Source organism: Tubulanus polymorphus, chromosome 6, assembly GCF_964204645.1.
Source record: "Tubulanus polymorphus chromosome 6, tnTubPoly1.2, whole genome shotgun sequence".
Taxonomy (NCBI): Eukaryota; Metazoa; Nemertea; class Palaeonemertea; order Tubulaniformes; family Tubulanidae; genus Tubulanus; species Tubulanus polymorphus.
Genome location: NC_134030.1, coordinates 20,608,688 through 20,624,009, shown reverse-complemented (window position 1 = coordinate 20,624,009; position 15,322 = coordinate 20,608,688). Strand labels below are relative to the sequence as shown.

Below are 15,322 nucleotides of genomic sequence, written 5' to 3'. Positions count from 1 at the left end.
GCTTCCCGCCAATGAAAAAACAACAACTGTATTCTACAATACCGGGTTTTGTGTTTGTGTTTCCTATCAGTTTAAGTAAACGATGAAATTAAATATTATCGATGAGATAAAACCGACGGCAGACGTGCGTTATTTGTAGGGAATTGAACCTGATGACATCGCGAGACTCTGCCATGTTCCTTCCTCGCGGGGATTCGAACCTGATGACATCGCGAGACTCTACCGTTTCCTCCCTCGGCAGGGATTCGAACCTGATGACATCGCAAGACTCTGCCACATTCCTCACTCGCTGGGATTCGAACCTGATGACATCGTGAGACTCTTCCACGTTCCTCACTCGCAGGGATTCGAACCTGATGGCATCGTAGAGACATTATGTTTTAATTGGAGGAAACGTCTGACGTTGAGCTACTTGATTATGAATAGAATTAACGATTCTTCAAAAAAATTATTCGCAGAATTCGACTCCGACTCCGACTCTTTTCTGAGTCTCTATCTTAAGTAGTTCAAGGTCAGACATTTCCTCCGATTTAGTTATCAGCAAGAATAACTCATTTTCAGTGTACGTTTAGAATATGGATCAGTCTGTTCTCGTACAAGAATTTATTCGTAAAAAGTTGTAAAAAAACATTATTACAAACTCAATAAGGTGGTATAGGTTTTTTTACTGATAATGAAGGTAGGTGAATGATAACGTTTGTGACGCAGTAAGTAATATTTTACTGTACACTAGCGACACCTGGTGGATCCTCACTTGCCACACCAGCACTAGGTGAATGATAACGTTTGTGACGTGGTTCTAGTCGTAATTCTCGCCAGCTGGGAATTTCTCATATTCTCCTTTATCTTTTACTGCTGCGGGCATCTTACGATAGATTAAAGCGCTGAAAGACGCCAAAAATACGAAAATAGCCTCGGCTCGGTACAGCCAGGCGAATGTCATTATGTCGACCAAAAATCCACCAAAAAGTGACCCTAATATGAACCCAAAGTCGACAGTAGCCGCGAACAGCCCGAACGTCACTCCATAGGTGGCGCTACCGAATCGTAGATCGGTTACACGGGCAAGAAGCGAATTGATGCAACACAGTCCTATACCTATTCCGAGTCGGGCTAGTCCTTCCGTCCCGATCACGTGCCATATCGAAGTGCATGCCGGGTAGATCGCCATACCAGATGCGTATAACCACAAGGCTATAATAAGCCACACCCACTGGTGCTTTAAACTGTACCAACCGGCGAGTAGGTCACCTAATATCATAAACAACAAACTAATAAATAAAACTAGTCCAATTTTCCACATGTCGGCTCGCAGTTGGTAAATCATCCAATCAGCGCCCGTAGCTAGGTAAATACCGAGTCCGAAAAACAACGAAAGATTACAAATCAAACCGGCCAGGATGTATGGTTCAAATAAAATGACGCAATATTTTGAAATTTTCACATTTTTGGCATCTTGACGCGTATTAGTGTCATCGGCTGGTTTTAGTATTCTCAGAAGTCCGTCGACGGAAGCGAGCACGCCTAGTAATAAAAACGGCACCATCAAATTAGTGAATCTGAACAGTATAGGCCCGACTGCGTAACCTAGTAGTAGCCCGACAGTATATCCGAGAAAAACTTGGCTTAGCGCCTTATTTCGTTCGGAATCGTCTTGAAAAGTTTCGCTTATCAGCGCTAAACTGGACACGTAAGTCAAACTGGCGCCGATTCCCTGTAAAATGCGGCATACGATCAGACTCGCGATATTCGGAACAAACGCGTATCCGAAAATAGAGGCCATGTTGAACAGTACCCCGACTAGCATGGGCCACCGGTTACCGAATCTATCCACTAGAAACCCGGTCACTATCGTGAATAGAAAATCGGCGATCCATCGCGCCGAAACGATGTAGCCCAACGCGCCCGAAAAGTTACTAATTACCGTAAGGTTGCGCGCGTAGATGTCGCTAGCGCCGAACGAATCGAAAGATGAAGCGTTGCCGCCGGTCGGAGTTCTCCCGATTTTAACCAGCATGGGCGGTAGAAGAGGCACGAGCGTCGACGACGTCAAAGTATGCAGCAACAAGGCGACGAACGTGATGATTTTGACGAGAAGTTTCGACCTGCGAAACGAACTGAACCAACTTTCCGAAGTATCAGCAGCAGCAGCAGTCATATTGAAGGTTTGAGCAGAGTCAACAGCAATGGCAGAGCTTAGACTTAAAATGATCATTAGGGCCTCAACTCGTTGGCTACGAGTCGTGTTAAGGCCTGTAGAAAGTATTGTATCGAGGTGATTAAGTAATAGTTCCTCAATGATCTTCGATAATCCACATGAATAATAGGGCTTTGCGTATGAATGAGTAGGTCACTCAGTCAAAATCCAAAATCAAGTCAAAATCTATCTATCTATCTAAAACCATTTTTAAGCTAATCTTTTTTTTCTTTGTGTTCCAGATATTTCATTTGAATTTCGTGTTTCGGGCGTGTCTAAGGCTTAGGTTTTATTGATATTGACCTACACGGAGTACTAAGTCGCTCGATCGGTGTCATTTGTCATCGGCGCTGCATAAAAGCGGTGAAGGGGCGTGGACGGCTCTGAATGGCCAGTGTTGATATTTCAAGAGGATCCGAAGTCACTCGTGCGATGTTGTCCATTTTTCAGTTAATTCCATTTACCAAACTATACGGCGGAAATACTTCAGATTGTTAGAATGACGTGCCCATACGTTCATAGAAATGATATTGAGATCACATTGTGTCAAATCTGTACAACTATTGGATAGAATCTGGTAAACAACCTGTACAGTACTGAAAAGGGGTTATCACACGAATTATATGGATTGATATGATACAACAACCATGAATGAAAACTGCAACATAAATACAACCATATACGCCGAATGATATATTCGCGACACGAACGAACAATTTTTTCTATCGAAGAAGTAATTTAGAATGTTGAAATATTGAAAGCATAGTTAAGTCGAACAACCGTCAGCAGGTGGAATGCTCATTCCACCTGATGATTACTGTCAGATAACAGCCGAATTTAGAAATTCGAGCACTTCTTCGATTATTGACAGCATAACTTTAGGATCGGCAGTGGGTGAAAATCCGGTCGTATAAATTAAAAAAAAAAAACCATTTTCTAGCTATAAGGATTTCAGAGAGAATAGAATAGGATAATTAAGGGATGAGCAACAAGTCTCATAATCTGCATCATTTGCTGGTCGTGGTATTCAATTCATAAAGCAAAACAAAATATCATCACGGTCCAGCTAGCGTGTCGATTTCACACTATCAACAATTTATTTTTTTTTTGTTTCTAAAATAGAAAAAAATAATTCGGTTGCCTGGGTCCAGCGCAATATCATACACTGTTTTGAGTCTGTCGAATGTGTCTGTGTCTGTATGTCTATCTGTCTTCAGCTGCTGAGCTTCGTTATTGGTTTCGAAATCCGTAAACCGATATTGGAACATCCTTTATAAATATAAAATTTTTTACAATTTCTTGTGGAAATAAAATATTATTATCATTACAAACGCATTATAACTTCGGCCGGAGGCTTTTATTGTTATCGCCGACCGGTCTATAAGTCTTGAAACTCATTGACGATTTGTTTGCGACGAAAAGTGGATTTAAGCTCGATCGTAAATGTCAACCAGGTTCTGCATATACTAGTGGAGAGAACACAAATTATGTTTCATTCTTATAAGGAAATGACTGCTCAGTTTATTCGGCTACTTTCACTTGGTTTGTTGTCCATTATTGTTATTTTAATGTATGGATTTAGAAGTACTTCTAGTATCAACAGCGGCCCAGGAACAGAATAAATTCGATTTATAATAATATTGCTAATAGTGCTTTATCGGCGATTTACAATCAGTGTCAGTCTCAAAGGCTTCAAGCGTTAGAATATCTGATACACTCTTATGATATACTCTTACATTTCACCATAGCAAATACAGAATAAATAATAATAAATAAGGAAATCTACCCAGGCATTTATTTAACTACTTGGAGCACGGATCTTGAGAGGGCGAGGGAACAGGAAAAACAATTTTTCTTTATCATTTGAGTATTTAGCACATACGAAATCGGAAGGGCTGTAGAAATTAAAATTTACTTTTTTTTTGCAAATCACGAGTTTGGAATTAAGATGAACATAACTTCTACAAGTTACTAGCTTGAGAATCTAGAGGGGCATAACAAAAAAACTTGTTTTTTTTGAATTTGTTGATGTTTGCAGGATTGTAGGAGGCGGAATCCGTGCTCCATATAAATACATAAATTCATAATACATAATACATAATGCATAATACATAATACATATTTTCAAGCTTGAACACTCAGTAGAATCTCATTACATCATTTACCACCGAAGGTTTTTAAGTAATTCCCACGCAGCTGACGATGATCTCTGGTGAGGGTTCGAAACATCGTGTCAATTTAGTTAAATAAGTATATAAAACAGAACGTAACCACACTCAAACGTGGTGAACGGATAATAAGATAAAAACCCACTATTTACAGATTAAAAGAATTTAAAAACAAGATTTTATTTATTCAATCTAAAATATATAGAATACACGACGTTTCGATCTCACGCTAGAGATCATCGTCAGGTGGGAGATATAGACTAAAAACAGGGGGTGAGAACAGGTTATATAAGTATATAAAGTATATAACAAGTATATAGAAATTATATTGAACAAATTCATCTACTGTATCATTTTCAAGTCAAAAGATGGTTTATGTAAGGTAGGACGGACACATGAACAAAGGTTCGTATATATGACGCCCAGTGTCCCGCTAGACGGATGAGACATACAACCGATGAAATTATAAACACATAATTCATTTTATCGAGAGATATGTCGTCATTAAAATTGCTAACATTTGAAATTTCATAGCCGTCGGAAGGAATTTTTCAGTGGCGAGGCTTATTTCAAAAAAATCTTTGAAAATTCAATCGCCGGAGATGCGTTTCGGGGCCATTTCACGGTCTCATTCGCAGAAGCATGAGAAGTCGTGAGTCAACCACCTAGTACAGAGAACGACGAGCTGCTACGCGGTACAGCGTGCTTTTGAAAAAAAGCATAAGAAAATATTTATTAAGCAAAAAAGCGGGGCGGCTTTGAATTTGTAAATAGAGTGAAAACGCCGCGGGAAGCGAGTACTAGAAAAATAAAAAAACCCTAAAAGCTGAACTGTCTCAAAAAAGTGATGACAGAAACCATGAACGTGAAAGATAGGATGAAATAAGCGATCTGGAGTGAAGTTGCGTGAGACATTCCATCGTCGCCGCATGTATCTCGCTTTGATGGTTTATACTCTTCCTCGACCGCGAAAGTAAAAGGTTCGTACGGTACCTGCAAATATAATTAAAAATTAATTTTGAGACATTAATGAATAACCGCAGCAACGAAAGCAGTAGAATTACGTTAGAAAATCATCGGTACAAATAGAGTCGTTGAAAATTGCTAGGATATCATTATAAAATCACGTAAAATTTGATCTTTTTGTCGTTATTTTTCGTCACTTGTATCTGTTATTTTCTATGCATTTTCATTCTCATAACTCCTACATATCTTAAGTTGGCGTCGTCACGCCTCACGTGACAGCTCAAACAAAGAGACTAGGTCGTGGTCACGCCTCAAGTGACGGTTCCTATTACCCCCGATAGATGGCAAACTAGTCGAGCCTGGCTGCTGACACTGAGTCAGCATGCTCTATAGAGAGCTCACAAGCGATTGTATATACTCTACACACACTGGCAGTATGTACTGGTTGTCGGCGACTTTTTTGGTTGCGTGACCTCAACTTGACCTCAGGTTTTGGGGGGTCCTACCTTGCACCTGTAGGTCCAAACTTTTTATAACTAACATTTTCTGGTAGAGATACCTATTAGCTTCATAACAGATATTGGTTTTAGGAGGGTCTCTACACTGGAAATGTATCGACCTTTACATTGAAATATGAAGAAAAAATTAATTCCCCCAGATTGAATGGATAATGAAGAAATATATCCCCAGCGAAGTTTATTTCAGTTAGGTTATGTAGACGGTAGGATGCTTCAAACAAACAGATATAGGTAAAATACGCACTAGTAAATACTTAGTCGGACTGCCGCATTGGGGCCAATATTGTGTGTTCAATATTTCATGTTGGAATCGGCGGATCTTTTCCTGGTCAGTCCACGTGTCGTTTCGTTCGTAAAAACTCAACATTATCTTTCTAAGTTCGGACCACTTCTTCGAATCTATATCCTTGCTAGCAAATCGTAAAATTGAGAATATCGAAAAAGAAATTATGTTTGCAAGATTGATCTCTGAATTTCATTTGTATTATTTTCGAATCGATGAAGTCGGTTTTCTGATACATACTCTTTGAACTTGTCCGACCACACTTCAGATGCTGGTCCTGTTGTATTGGCGGTTGCTTGACAATATGTGAGCGGTATTTTCGGATAGTAAGATACGAACGAATAACACATTTCGGAGGTCGTAGCTTCACCAGCCTGATAGTAATATCAATACGTGACAAATATCATTCATATGCGGTGAGATTTTGTTGAGAAATTTTATCATTGAAGGTTTAGTTACGGTGAACTGGTACATAGCATACAAAATATCAATGATTTCAGGACGTAATTCAGGATCCTGATCTTGTGATAAAAATGCGTGGATTTGGCTACAGTTTTACCTATCCAGTGGTGGATCGAGGGGGTACACAGGGGTGCGTGCGCCCCTAAAATCTTCGCAAATTTTTCATGGACTGACCTTTTCGTGAGAACCGAGACAAGCACGTGAAAAATCCCTGAAAATGCGTAAACTGATGTCGTCGTTTACAATTACCAGAGCTTTTTACGGCAGTCATACCATCGTTCACGAAAGTTGTGAAAATCACTATTCAAATTGTGAGTTAAACTGTACTCTGATCGTGCACAGAATGCGTCTAATTTTAAAACATCATCTGAGGAAGCACCCCCAGACCCCCCTATTTGGATTTGTGAAACCCCTCCATGCAATCCTCGATCCGCTTAGCTGCTAACTTTATATAAATCGCTTGAACTTACGAAAATAAATTATAACCATGTAGGCCCATCAAAGATAGCTTCAGTTAAAGACGTTTTCATATCATATTACAATATTCCCGTACTTATGAAAGTCATTCATATGATTTATAGCACTATGCACCCGTACTTACGTAAGTCACATTTTCGCGGTCTTCGGTATTGAAGGTACATTCGGCCATTATCGTATCGCCCTAAAATACACAAATTAATATGAAACAAGATATAAACAATCAGACAAAATTGAAATAACATTCAAAAAGGCGAACTCTACATATACCGGTTTTACGATGACAGGTTCTCTCAGCGGTCGCCATATCTGATAGTTAAAATCGTAGGACATATCGTCATGTATCCATGGCAATTCTAGACCGTCACGGAAATGACGTGTGCGAATTCCTGCTCCGGCTAAGTGCGCATGTCCGAACACTGAAAAAATCTTGATTTCTTTTTCATCACCGGTGTACTCTTTAAACGCCTGAAATCAATGAATTCATTTTCTAACATCAAATACTGAATTTTGTCGTTGTTTTTTTGTTACTGCGTCAGGGAGGTGACTGCATTTTCGCTACGTTCTTCTTCGCTGCATTTGAAAAAAATGCTTTGAAATACGTGTCTGCAATACATTCGAAACAAAAACTATCATCTCACCATTTCTAGGCATTCTCGTGAACAAAATCCACGATATTTAAACTTCTCTTGGCGCGGAGGGATAACTTTAGAAAGTGGCTCGCCGAAATCCGTACCAGCCGTCATTACGCCTACGTCGTATTTACGCAGTTTCGACGTGTAAGTAAATCGCACCCCAGATGTGTCGTATGTACCTGAAATATCATATCCGATAATAATCATTCATCCAGTCGTTTGAACTCCGAAATGCTGTATAACAGTCATTCCTGGCTAATCTTAGTGAAAAATCGAAAATTTGAATTTCAATAAATTCTAACACTAAGATAGAACGATAACCACACTCAAACGTGGTGAACGGATAATATGATAAAAACCCACTATCTACAGATTAAAAGTATTAAAAACAAGAATTTATTTATTCAATCTAAAATAAAAATAAGACACGACGTTTCGATCTCACCATAGAGATCATCGTCATTCCACACCTAACGATGATCTCTAGGGTGAGATCGAAACGTCGTGTCTTATTCACTGAATAAATAAATTCTTGTTTTTAATACTTTTAATCTGTAGATAGTGGGTTTTTATCATATCTAACTTAATTAAGATATCTACGTTTTTCGATGTCGTGATTGTGGGACTTATAATATTCTACTCTTCTTTCACGCGATTCAATGCGAAGTTTTACGTCGCCATTTCATAATGTGTATTGATGTAGTGTCTATCATGTTTTGGTCTTCACAGAGATTAAACCACAGGCACTTGAATCTGGGCTTTGACCTTGTTGGTGGGTGTGTTAAAAAATGATAAACTTTATCGAAATCTACGATAAAAAAAAACACCAACGGGGTTGCCATCTTAATTATCCATGATGCAACTGTTTTACCTATGATCCAACGCGCATCCCTCGTCTGCCTATACTATACAGAAAGGCTGGAAATGATCTCCGTTAAGGATCGTTTCCAGCCTTTCTGTATAGTATGGTTAAACGACGGGCGCGCGTTGCATAATGGGTAAAATATTATAAAACATGGCGGATTACCGAAGTAGGAACAACGTATCACTGGTGAATTATTAAATATTTATCTATTATCAAAGCCCATATTCAAATGCCTGTGATTGAACCCACAGATGAACAACCTTTCATGATTGATTAATCGATTGATGGTAACAGATTGATCTGCGCTGATCTATCTGATCAGACCAAGTAACTGTAACGGCTCGTAACACATCAACGCGGCCTGTTGGTCTAGGGGTATGATTCTCGCTTTGGGTGCGAGAGGTCCCGGGTTCAAATCCCGGACAGGCCCGATCGTTTTTCTTTATCAAGTTGTCGCTATCTATAGTTGTCGTTCTTTATCAAGTCGCTAAGTTCATGTATATAATTTTTTTTTTTATTTTCTCGTCCTTTTTTAAATTTGTTTAGCTTTCTTATGATTTGATTGTTCTGCTTTTCCGTGAAATAAATATTGAATTGAATTGAATTGAATTGAATCAAAGGATCCCGCGACAGTATGAACCGGCCGGCCCCGAACTATACGCGTTTCTTAAATGCAGGTCGTGTTAATTCAGGTATTGCTAAAAGGACAAATGAATATTTCGAAAACGAACTTTTCTACGCACCAGATTTTCGGTGAGGGTTGTCGTAATGTATTTCCAGACGGTAGTAAACACTGTCGGACGCGCCTCCAATCGATACGCCGGCGTCCCTCGGAAACACGATCGCCTGATATACGGAAACATTAGCGAAAATGAATATATGATTCCAATTAGAATTAAGGAAAAGCCGGTCATCCATCGGATAACTAATGATATATAACTTACGTCAGCGCCGACGGCAAAAACAGCAGTGGTTGTCCAACATTCATTTAGAGCACGCAGCACGCGTGGTGACTTTTTATTTCCATGAACAGATAAAACTGAATCGTTCAATCTACCTTTCCGACATTCCTTAACCAGCATATGATGGACGTATAACTCATTTCCTGGCTGCACTTTTTGTTCGATCTGCAGGATATTCGAATAAAAGCTGAATCAAACTCCGACTTTCCACGAGTTGGGAATAAAATCATCTCTGGATACCGCTGAACTTGATTACCGAATGTATTCAAGCCGACTATTGTGAAAAGGACAGGGCGGATCTAGGCATCGACTCTAACAGGTGCATATAGTAAAGGGTGTAATTATTGTAGGCCGAGTGTTCACGCAATGACAAATATAGAGTTTTCAGCTGCACCCCGAAAAAACCGCCATTGTTTTTTGTCGAAAGGCGCGGGAAAATTGCGACAGGACCACTTGCCTCTTGTGCTTCCGTCCAGATCAGGCCTTTAATGAGCCGAAAAATCGATGAATAGGCTTACCTTTACCCTAATTAAAATGTGCAAAATTGTAAAAATGATTGAGCACTCACCCCTTCCCTCCTTGCCTCCCTGCCTCCCTGCCTCCTTGCCTCCTTGCCTGCCTCCCTGACTCAATCCCTGCCTCCTTGCCTCCCTGCCTCCCTGACTCAATCCCTGCCTCCTTGCCTCCCTGCCTCCTTCCCTGCCTGCCTCCCTCCCTGCCTGCCTGCCTGCCTCCCTCCCTGCCTCCCTCCCTGCCTCCCTCCCTGCCTCCCTGCCTCCCTCCCTCTCCGCTTTGCTTTTCTTCCCGCAGCAGCTTGACAGCAGCTTTCAATATCGAGTCGAGGCCGGAATTGGTCGGTCCCAAACCAAACACAAGGTCATTCTAATAATTCATATATGCGCGCGCAACCTTGATCATGATTAAAAATAATATGGAAAAAAAGGTTGTCGTTGAAATAAGAGGTACCTTCAACACATGATGCTTTCCGGTAACTGGTATCTTGTGGAACGATTCGTAATACGTGGTCCTCGCTGTGGTAATTTCAATCTAAATGAAACAGTATATGAATCATTTTCTAAAACCAATATATTTGCTTGTTTAAATTGTTTAGCCCTTTAGTACCTCATGTCCACACACGTGGATAAACATATTTCCAATCATAGCTGCCTGTGCAAGCTATGAAAGTATCCAAAATAATTGCCTGGAAAGCCTGATGTCCAAAGAAGTTGACAAAGTACAAAGTACAAATAGATTGCGTCAGGGTATTGTAGTCATAAATTGAAACTTTAGAACCTGGCTCTATAGCCTGATGTACACATTATGTTAATTGAAATATGAAGAAAATTTTTTCTCAAATTTTTTGAAACTGATACTGAATTTGTGTTGTATGCAATTAGAGGATGCAGAAAACATAGGTCAATATAGAAATATTATACATGTTTAGGGCTTAGACACTAGAGGGATATAATCGCTGTAAAAACTTACGGCTGGCATTCTGAATTCGAAGCTTTTGAAATCGGGTCCTGGTGTGAAGGTTGGTTCCGGTTTGTCCAACAGATACAATGTAAGCGCACCCCGATTAGATTTGTGATACTTAATGGTATCGGGATCGGTCGGATCTTCGTCGTTATAAGCGTATATGATTCTCTGAGCTCCGGACTGCTCGAAATTCATATAGAAAACAAAATATCAATTTAATCATGAAACTCGGATTCAGTTCTTCGGGACCGAGTTCCCGGTTAAAATGAGATTATATATATATATATATATATATATATATATATATATATATATATATATATATATATATATATATATATATATATATATATATATATATATATATATATATATATATATATATATATATATATATACACTGGTCTGGTCTGGACTGTCTGGTCGACTGACCACTCCACTAATTGTTAACATTCATACATGTCGATACTAAAAAATCTTAAACATAATCTTCTTTTGTATATATACCTCAATTCTAAGGTCGCCATCTTTATCGCAAGTGTCCAATTGGCGGTAGAATGTTAATTGTGTATATCCATCTTTCTCATATCCTACCTTCAATGTCCAGTTTTCGTATGCGTCAGGAACAGGCATCGCATTACCGACCCCATGCATATCCTGTTTTTAACATTAAGATAAACAATTTATTTTTGTTCACATAATTCATGCGATTAAATGCAAAACGGTTTTTGTACCCGTAAATCCGCCGAGCCGCGTGTCACCCATCCCACTACAATATCAGCATCTTTCATGGCACCGTTTCTGGACAGCCCGAAACCCACGTATCCTGTCGTTTTGACAGTCACTCGGAATGTTATCACTGTAGATGGTGGTCCGTCGTATTGCCATTCGAGCAGGTATTTCTTGGCAGGATCGAGGAAGGCCTTTCTCGAGAAATGACGAGGAGCTGGTAGAAATGGACCAGGCATAGTAGTGGTACTACATGCTGTACTAGTATCTAAGGCATGTCTAGTTGTTGTTTGGGTTGGTGATGGTTCTGGTGTTGGCGATCGCGTTGTTGCATTGTCTACCTGCGTTGCCTGCAACATGAATGAGTAAGTTAAACATTGTCTATTTCACTACAATCTTTTTAAACGATTTTACAATAAAAACCGACATTTCAAAAGGAAAAAAACGTGTCCGAAATGTTTCCTCTAGTTAGTTTAGTTATTTATATCAATGTTACGAATTCATCCTGGTCATCATCAGGTGTACTGACTCGCTTTTTCTTTTTTGAGTTTTTCCTAGCGAATAAAGCTATCTGAATAATGATATCAATAGGGTATAATCTATTTACTGGTTGATCTTCTGAGTTCAACATTTTAAACAATATTCATTGTATTCACTAAATCTTATTCGTGAAACACGGTCCACTTCCACAGTTCCGAGTTAAGATTTGACTCTGAGTTAACTCATTGAAAATGAACTAACTTCAACTCAGAGTTAACTCTAACTCACAACACTGTGGGACTGGGTCCAGTTAATTATAAGAGGAAACTGTTCAGAACATCGTGAACAGTACGACATTAATAGTTCTAAGAGTAGTACTAACGTACCGTTACTTACAACGGTTTTAACGTATTTTCGTTACTACACATACAGCGCCCAAGGCTTTTAGATGCAGTAACGATACAAAGTGCAGTCGAAAATTGAGGATTTCTTTTAAAATCAGCAATGATTTATATAGGTAGTTAAAGAAGATATTTGAAAGGGCAAAGGCTGTCTGGCTTAAACCCGACTACATCATCTACCCCCGGAGGACCTACCTGTTTACCCCTTCATACAGCGCCAATGTAAAAAAAAAGATTAATAATGGAAAATAGATTCTAAAAATGAAACCGCTTTGTTGATGATACGATAGGAGAGGGAATGGCGTTAACGGTTAATGTGCAGGTTTATTATTTGTATACAGGGGCCGGTTCCATAGTCGAGACTTAAGTCCAAAAGTGGTCTTAAATCTTAAGACTGGTCTTAAGCTGTTAGATCAGCTATATAACTAAAATAATCTTAGACTAGTCTTAAGTCTAAGCCATGACTATGGAACCGGCCCCAGGAGATCTTAACAAAAAAAAAACAGCGTTAAGTTAATCAAAAATTTGGGACATGTACATGACAGAATGCCTCTTGAACATCGCTAGCGTCCAATACAGGGTAAAATCAGGGGGTCACAAAATGAACGGTAGAAACCGACCTTGTACAGTTCGAGCTGTCTACTTCCTCTGGTGCTATAGCCGTGGTATGCGGTATACCTCAACGAGGGAATCTTCATTTTGGAATACGCCCAAATTATATGCACCACGCCCTGAAATATATCGATAACAATATATCGATACCACCAGACGGATGAAGATATATCAGATAATCGGAAAGAAATGTTAGGAATTAATCGTACGGGTTTGATGATCATATCATGAGCGTCGTCTCCCGTGTCCAGGCATCGCTCGAATGTAAAATTCATGCGTCCATTTGTGGAAGATGCGTTCAGTAATTTCCAATCGGACATTGCATCTTCAATAGGTTGAGATCTGCCAGTTAAATGAGCGTCCTTGAATATAAATACATTATTTTCTATAAGTATTTATGCAGAATTCGTTGGTATTTCGAGCTTTGTTTTTTTTAAATCTTAAAATAGGAAATGTCCGTGTTATTTATTTGGCTGGTAAATTTCGTTTGATTTTTTGATTGAGTGTCCCTTACAAACCCACCACACCTGCCGGGAGCGAAATAGGTGGTGTGATTTTGGAATCGGGAATCGAAGTACAGATATAGTTGTGTGATCGGCGATCGAGTAAACTGAATTTTTTTTTAAATCGAAGTACGTAATTGGAAATTCGGTTCCGGTTCATTCAAACAATCTTCCATTCAGTCTGAACCGGCAAGCGACTTGATTGGGGTGAATTTTCTTGGCTGCCTAATTTGATACATCGAGATTTTGGAAATAGCTATATTACAAGGTTGAAGATCATTTTTTCAATTTTTTTATTTTTTTGGTCGTTTTATACAAGTGTGAAAAGGTGTAAGTTACTTACAACCAATCTTGCTTTAGTTGTGTTCGAATCCATCCAACCAACTACGACATCACTACCGGGCATGTTCCCGTCCGGAGAAATACCGAACCCGAACCAGCCGTTAGTCGGTACAGAAACACGAAATATTATCAAATTGTTCTTCACTTTCCAATACATGCGAACCGTATTTCCTTCGTCGAGATATTCGCTCCTCCATGGCTCGGTCAACGCGAGGGAAACTGCCAGCAGCGACGAAAATAGGCAAAATGTTATCATATCGCCACCGATTTGATGGATCGATACTTTTGATTTAAATGAACAAAGTTACTCTTTTCGATGCTACGTTTTTGACGTCCAGTTTTCGTTTGCGAAACGGTCGTAATATGGAACGGTTTTTGACAAGGCAGTCACGTGAGCCGCATAGTTCAAATGACGTTAATTATACTGTTTGCGGATCTAATCTAAATATCGAACTTGTCTCGTTCATGAAACAAGAAATTCACTGCCGGGTTTCCCGAGAAACTAGTTCGATATCTTAAAGTCGAATTATTCTAATATTGTCTATTTACCATTTCATAATATAGACCAAGAAAAAAATCATATAGATTAGCCACTCCTAAAGTATTATTTTTCGAAATTTCAATGACGCGTTCCTGTGCGAATACATCATACACGTCACATTCACCGTCAAGAGCAAGTGGCTATTACTGCATTCGAATGTGAATCTATGTATCAGGCTGATTTATACTCAAACCTGATAAGATGCCTCATCTTCATAGCCATGAGCTAAATTCAACGCAATGAACATCATAGAGTTCACAAATTGGGACTAAAATCAGCCTAAAACCTATATGCTGTTCGTATTGATATCGGTCTTGCCTTCGAGCGTTGTTGGAACGTCTTCGCAGGTAAATCACACGGTAACACTCTACTTAAAAAACCTTTTTCTTTGCAAAAATACACCAGGTTCGTTAATTGATAACCGGTTCGCTCATTTTGTTACAATCGAGCTTTGCGCAACAATTTTGATCTATTGAAAATTGTCAATCGTTACAGATATATAATTCACAATCTAAATATTGACTTAAGCCGCAAATTGAGTCCTAACAATGTTTTTCGAAGGCTGATTCCTTTTATCCCGTAACGAAAGAAATACATACATCGCCCAAGGCTTTTAGATTCAGTAACGATACAAAACGCAGTCGTGAATTGATAATTTCTTTTAAAAGCAGCAATGATTTATTTATGTAGGTAATTGAAAGA

The 15,322-nt window shown here is 39.2% G+C and overlaps 2 protein-coding genes and 1 non-coding gene across 3 annotated transcripts; 1 reads left to right on the top strand and 2 right to left on the bottom strand.

Moving 5' to 3' along the window:
• Positions 1–799: 799 nt before the first annotated feature.
• LOC141907838 (chromaffin granule amine transporter-like) lies at positions 800–2,158 on the bottom strand. The gene has a single exon (XM_074797581.1). The coding sequence runs from the start codon at positions 2,156–2,158 to the stop codon at positions 800–802; it is 1,359 nt and encodes a 452-aa protein (XP_074653682.1).
• A 3,156-nt stretch (positions 2,159–5,314) lies between these two features.
• On the bottom strand, positions 5,315–14,143 carry LOC141907837 (DBH-like monooxygenase protein 1). The gene is made up of 14 exons (XM_074797580.1): positions 14,081–14,143; positions 13,444–13,596; positions 13,243–13,353; positions 11,747–12,091; positions 11,520–11,669; positions 11,019–11,192; positions 9,516–9,698; positions 9,315–9,417; positions 7,713–7,885; positions 7,342–7,539; positions 7,196–7,255; positions 6,373–6,506; positions 5,838–5,950; positions 5,315–5,358 (listed from the first exon to the last, which is right to left on the bottom strand). The coding sequence occupies exons 1-14, from the start codon at positions 14,141–14,143 to the stop codon at positions 5,315–5,317; spliced, it is 2,004 nt and encodes a 667-aa protein (XP_074653681.1).
• Positions 8,930–9,001, top strand: Trnap-ugg (transfer RNA proline (anticodon UGG)). The gene has a single exon. It is a non-coding gene; the product is annotated as a tRNA-Pro (tRNA).
• Positions 14,144–15,322: the final 1,179 nt, after the last annotated feature.

Bases quoted from the DNA above. Each gene is read 5' to 3' on its own strand.
- LOC141907838 (XM_074797581.1), bottom strand. From the start codon at position 2,158: ATGACTGCTGCTGCTGCTGATACTTCGGAAAGTTGGTTCAGTTCGTTT.
- LOC141907837 (XM_074797580.1), bottom strand. From the start codon at position 14,143: ATGCCCGGTAGTGATGTCGTAGTTGGTTGGATGGATTCGAACACAACT. The intron at 12,092-13,242 runs GTCGGTTTCTAC...TTCATGTTGCAG, and splicing joins GACAGCTCGAACTGTACAAG to GCAACGCAGGTAGACAATGC. The intron at 7,256-7,341 runs GTATATGTAGAG...TGTGTATTTTAG, and splicing joins AACCTGTCATCGTAAAACCG to GGCGATACGATAATGGCCGA.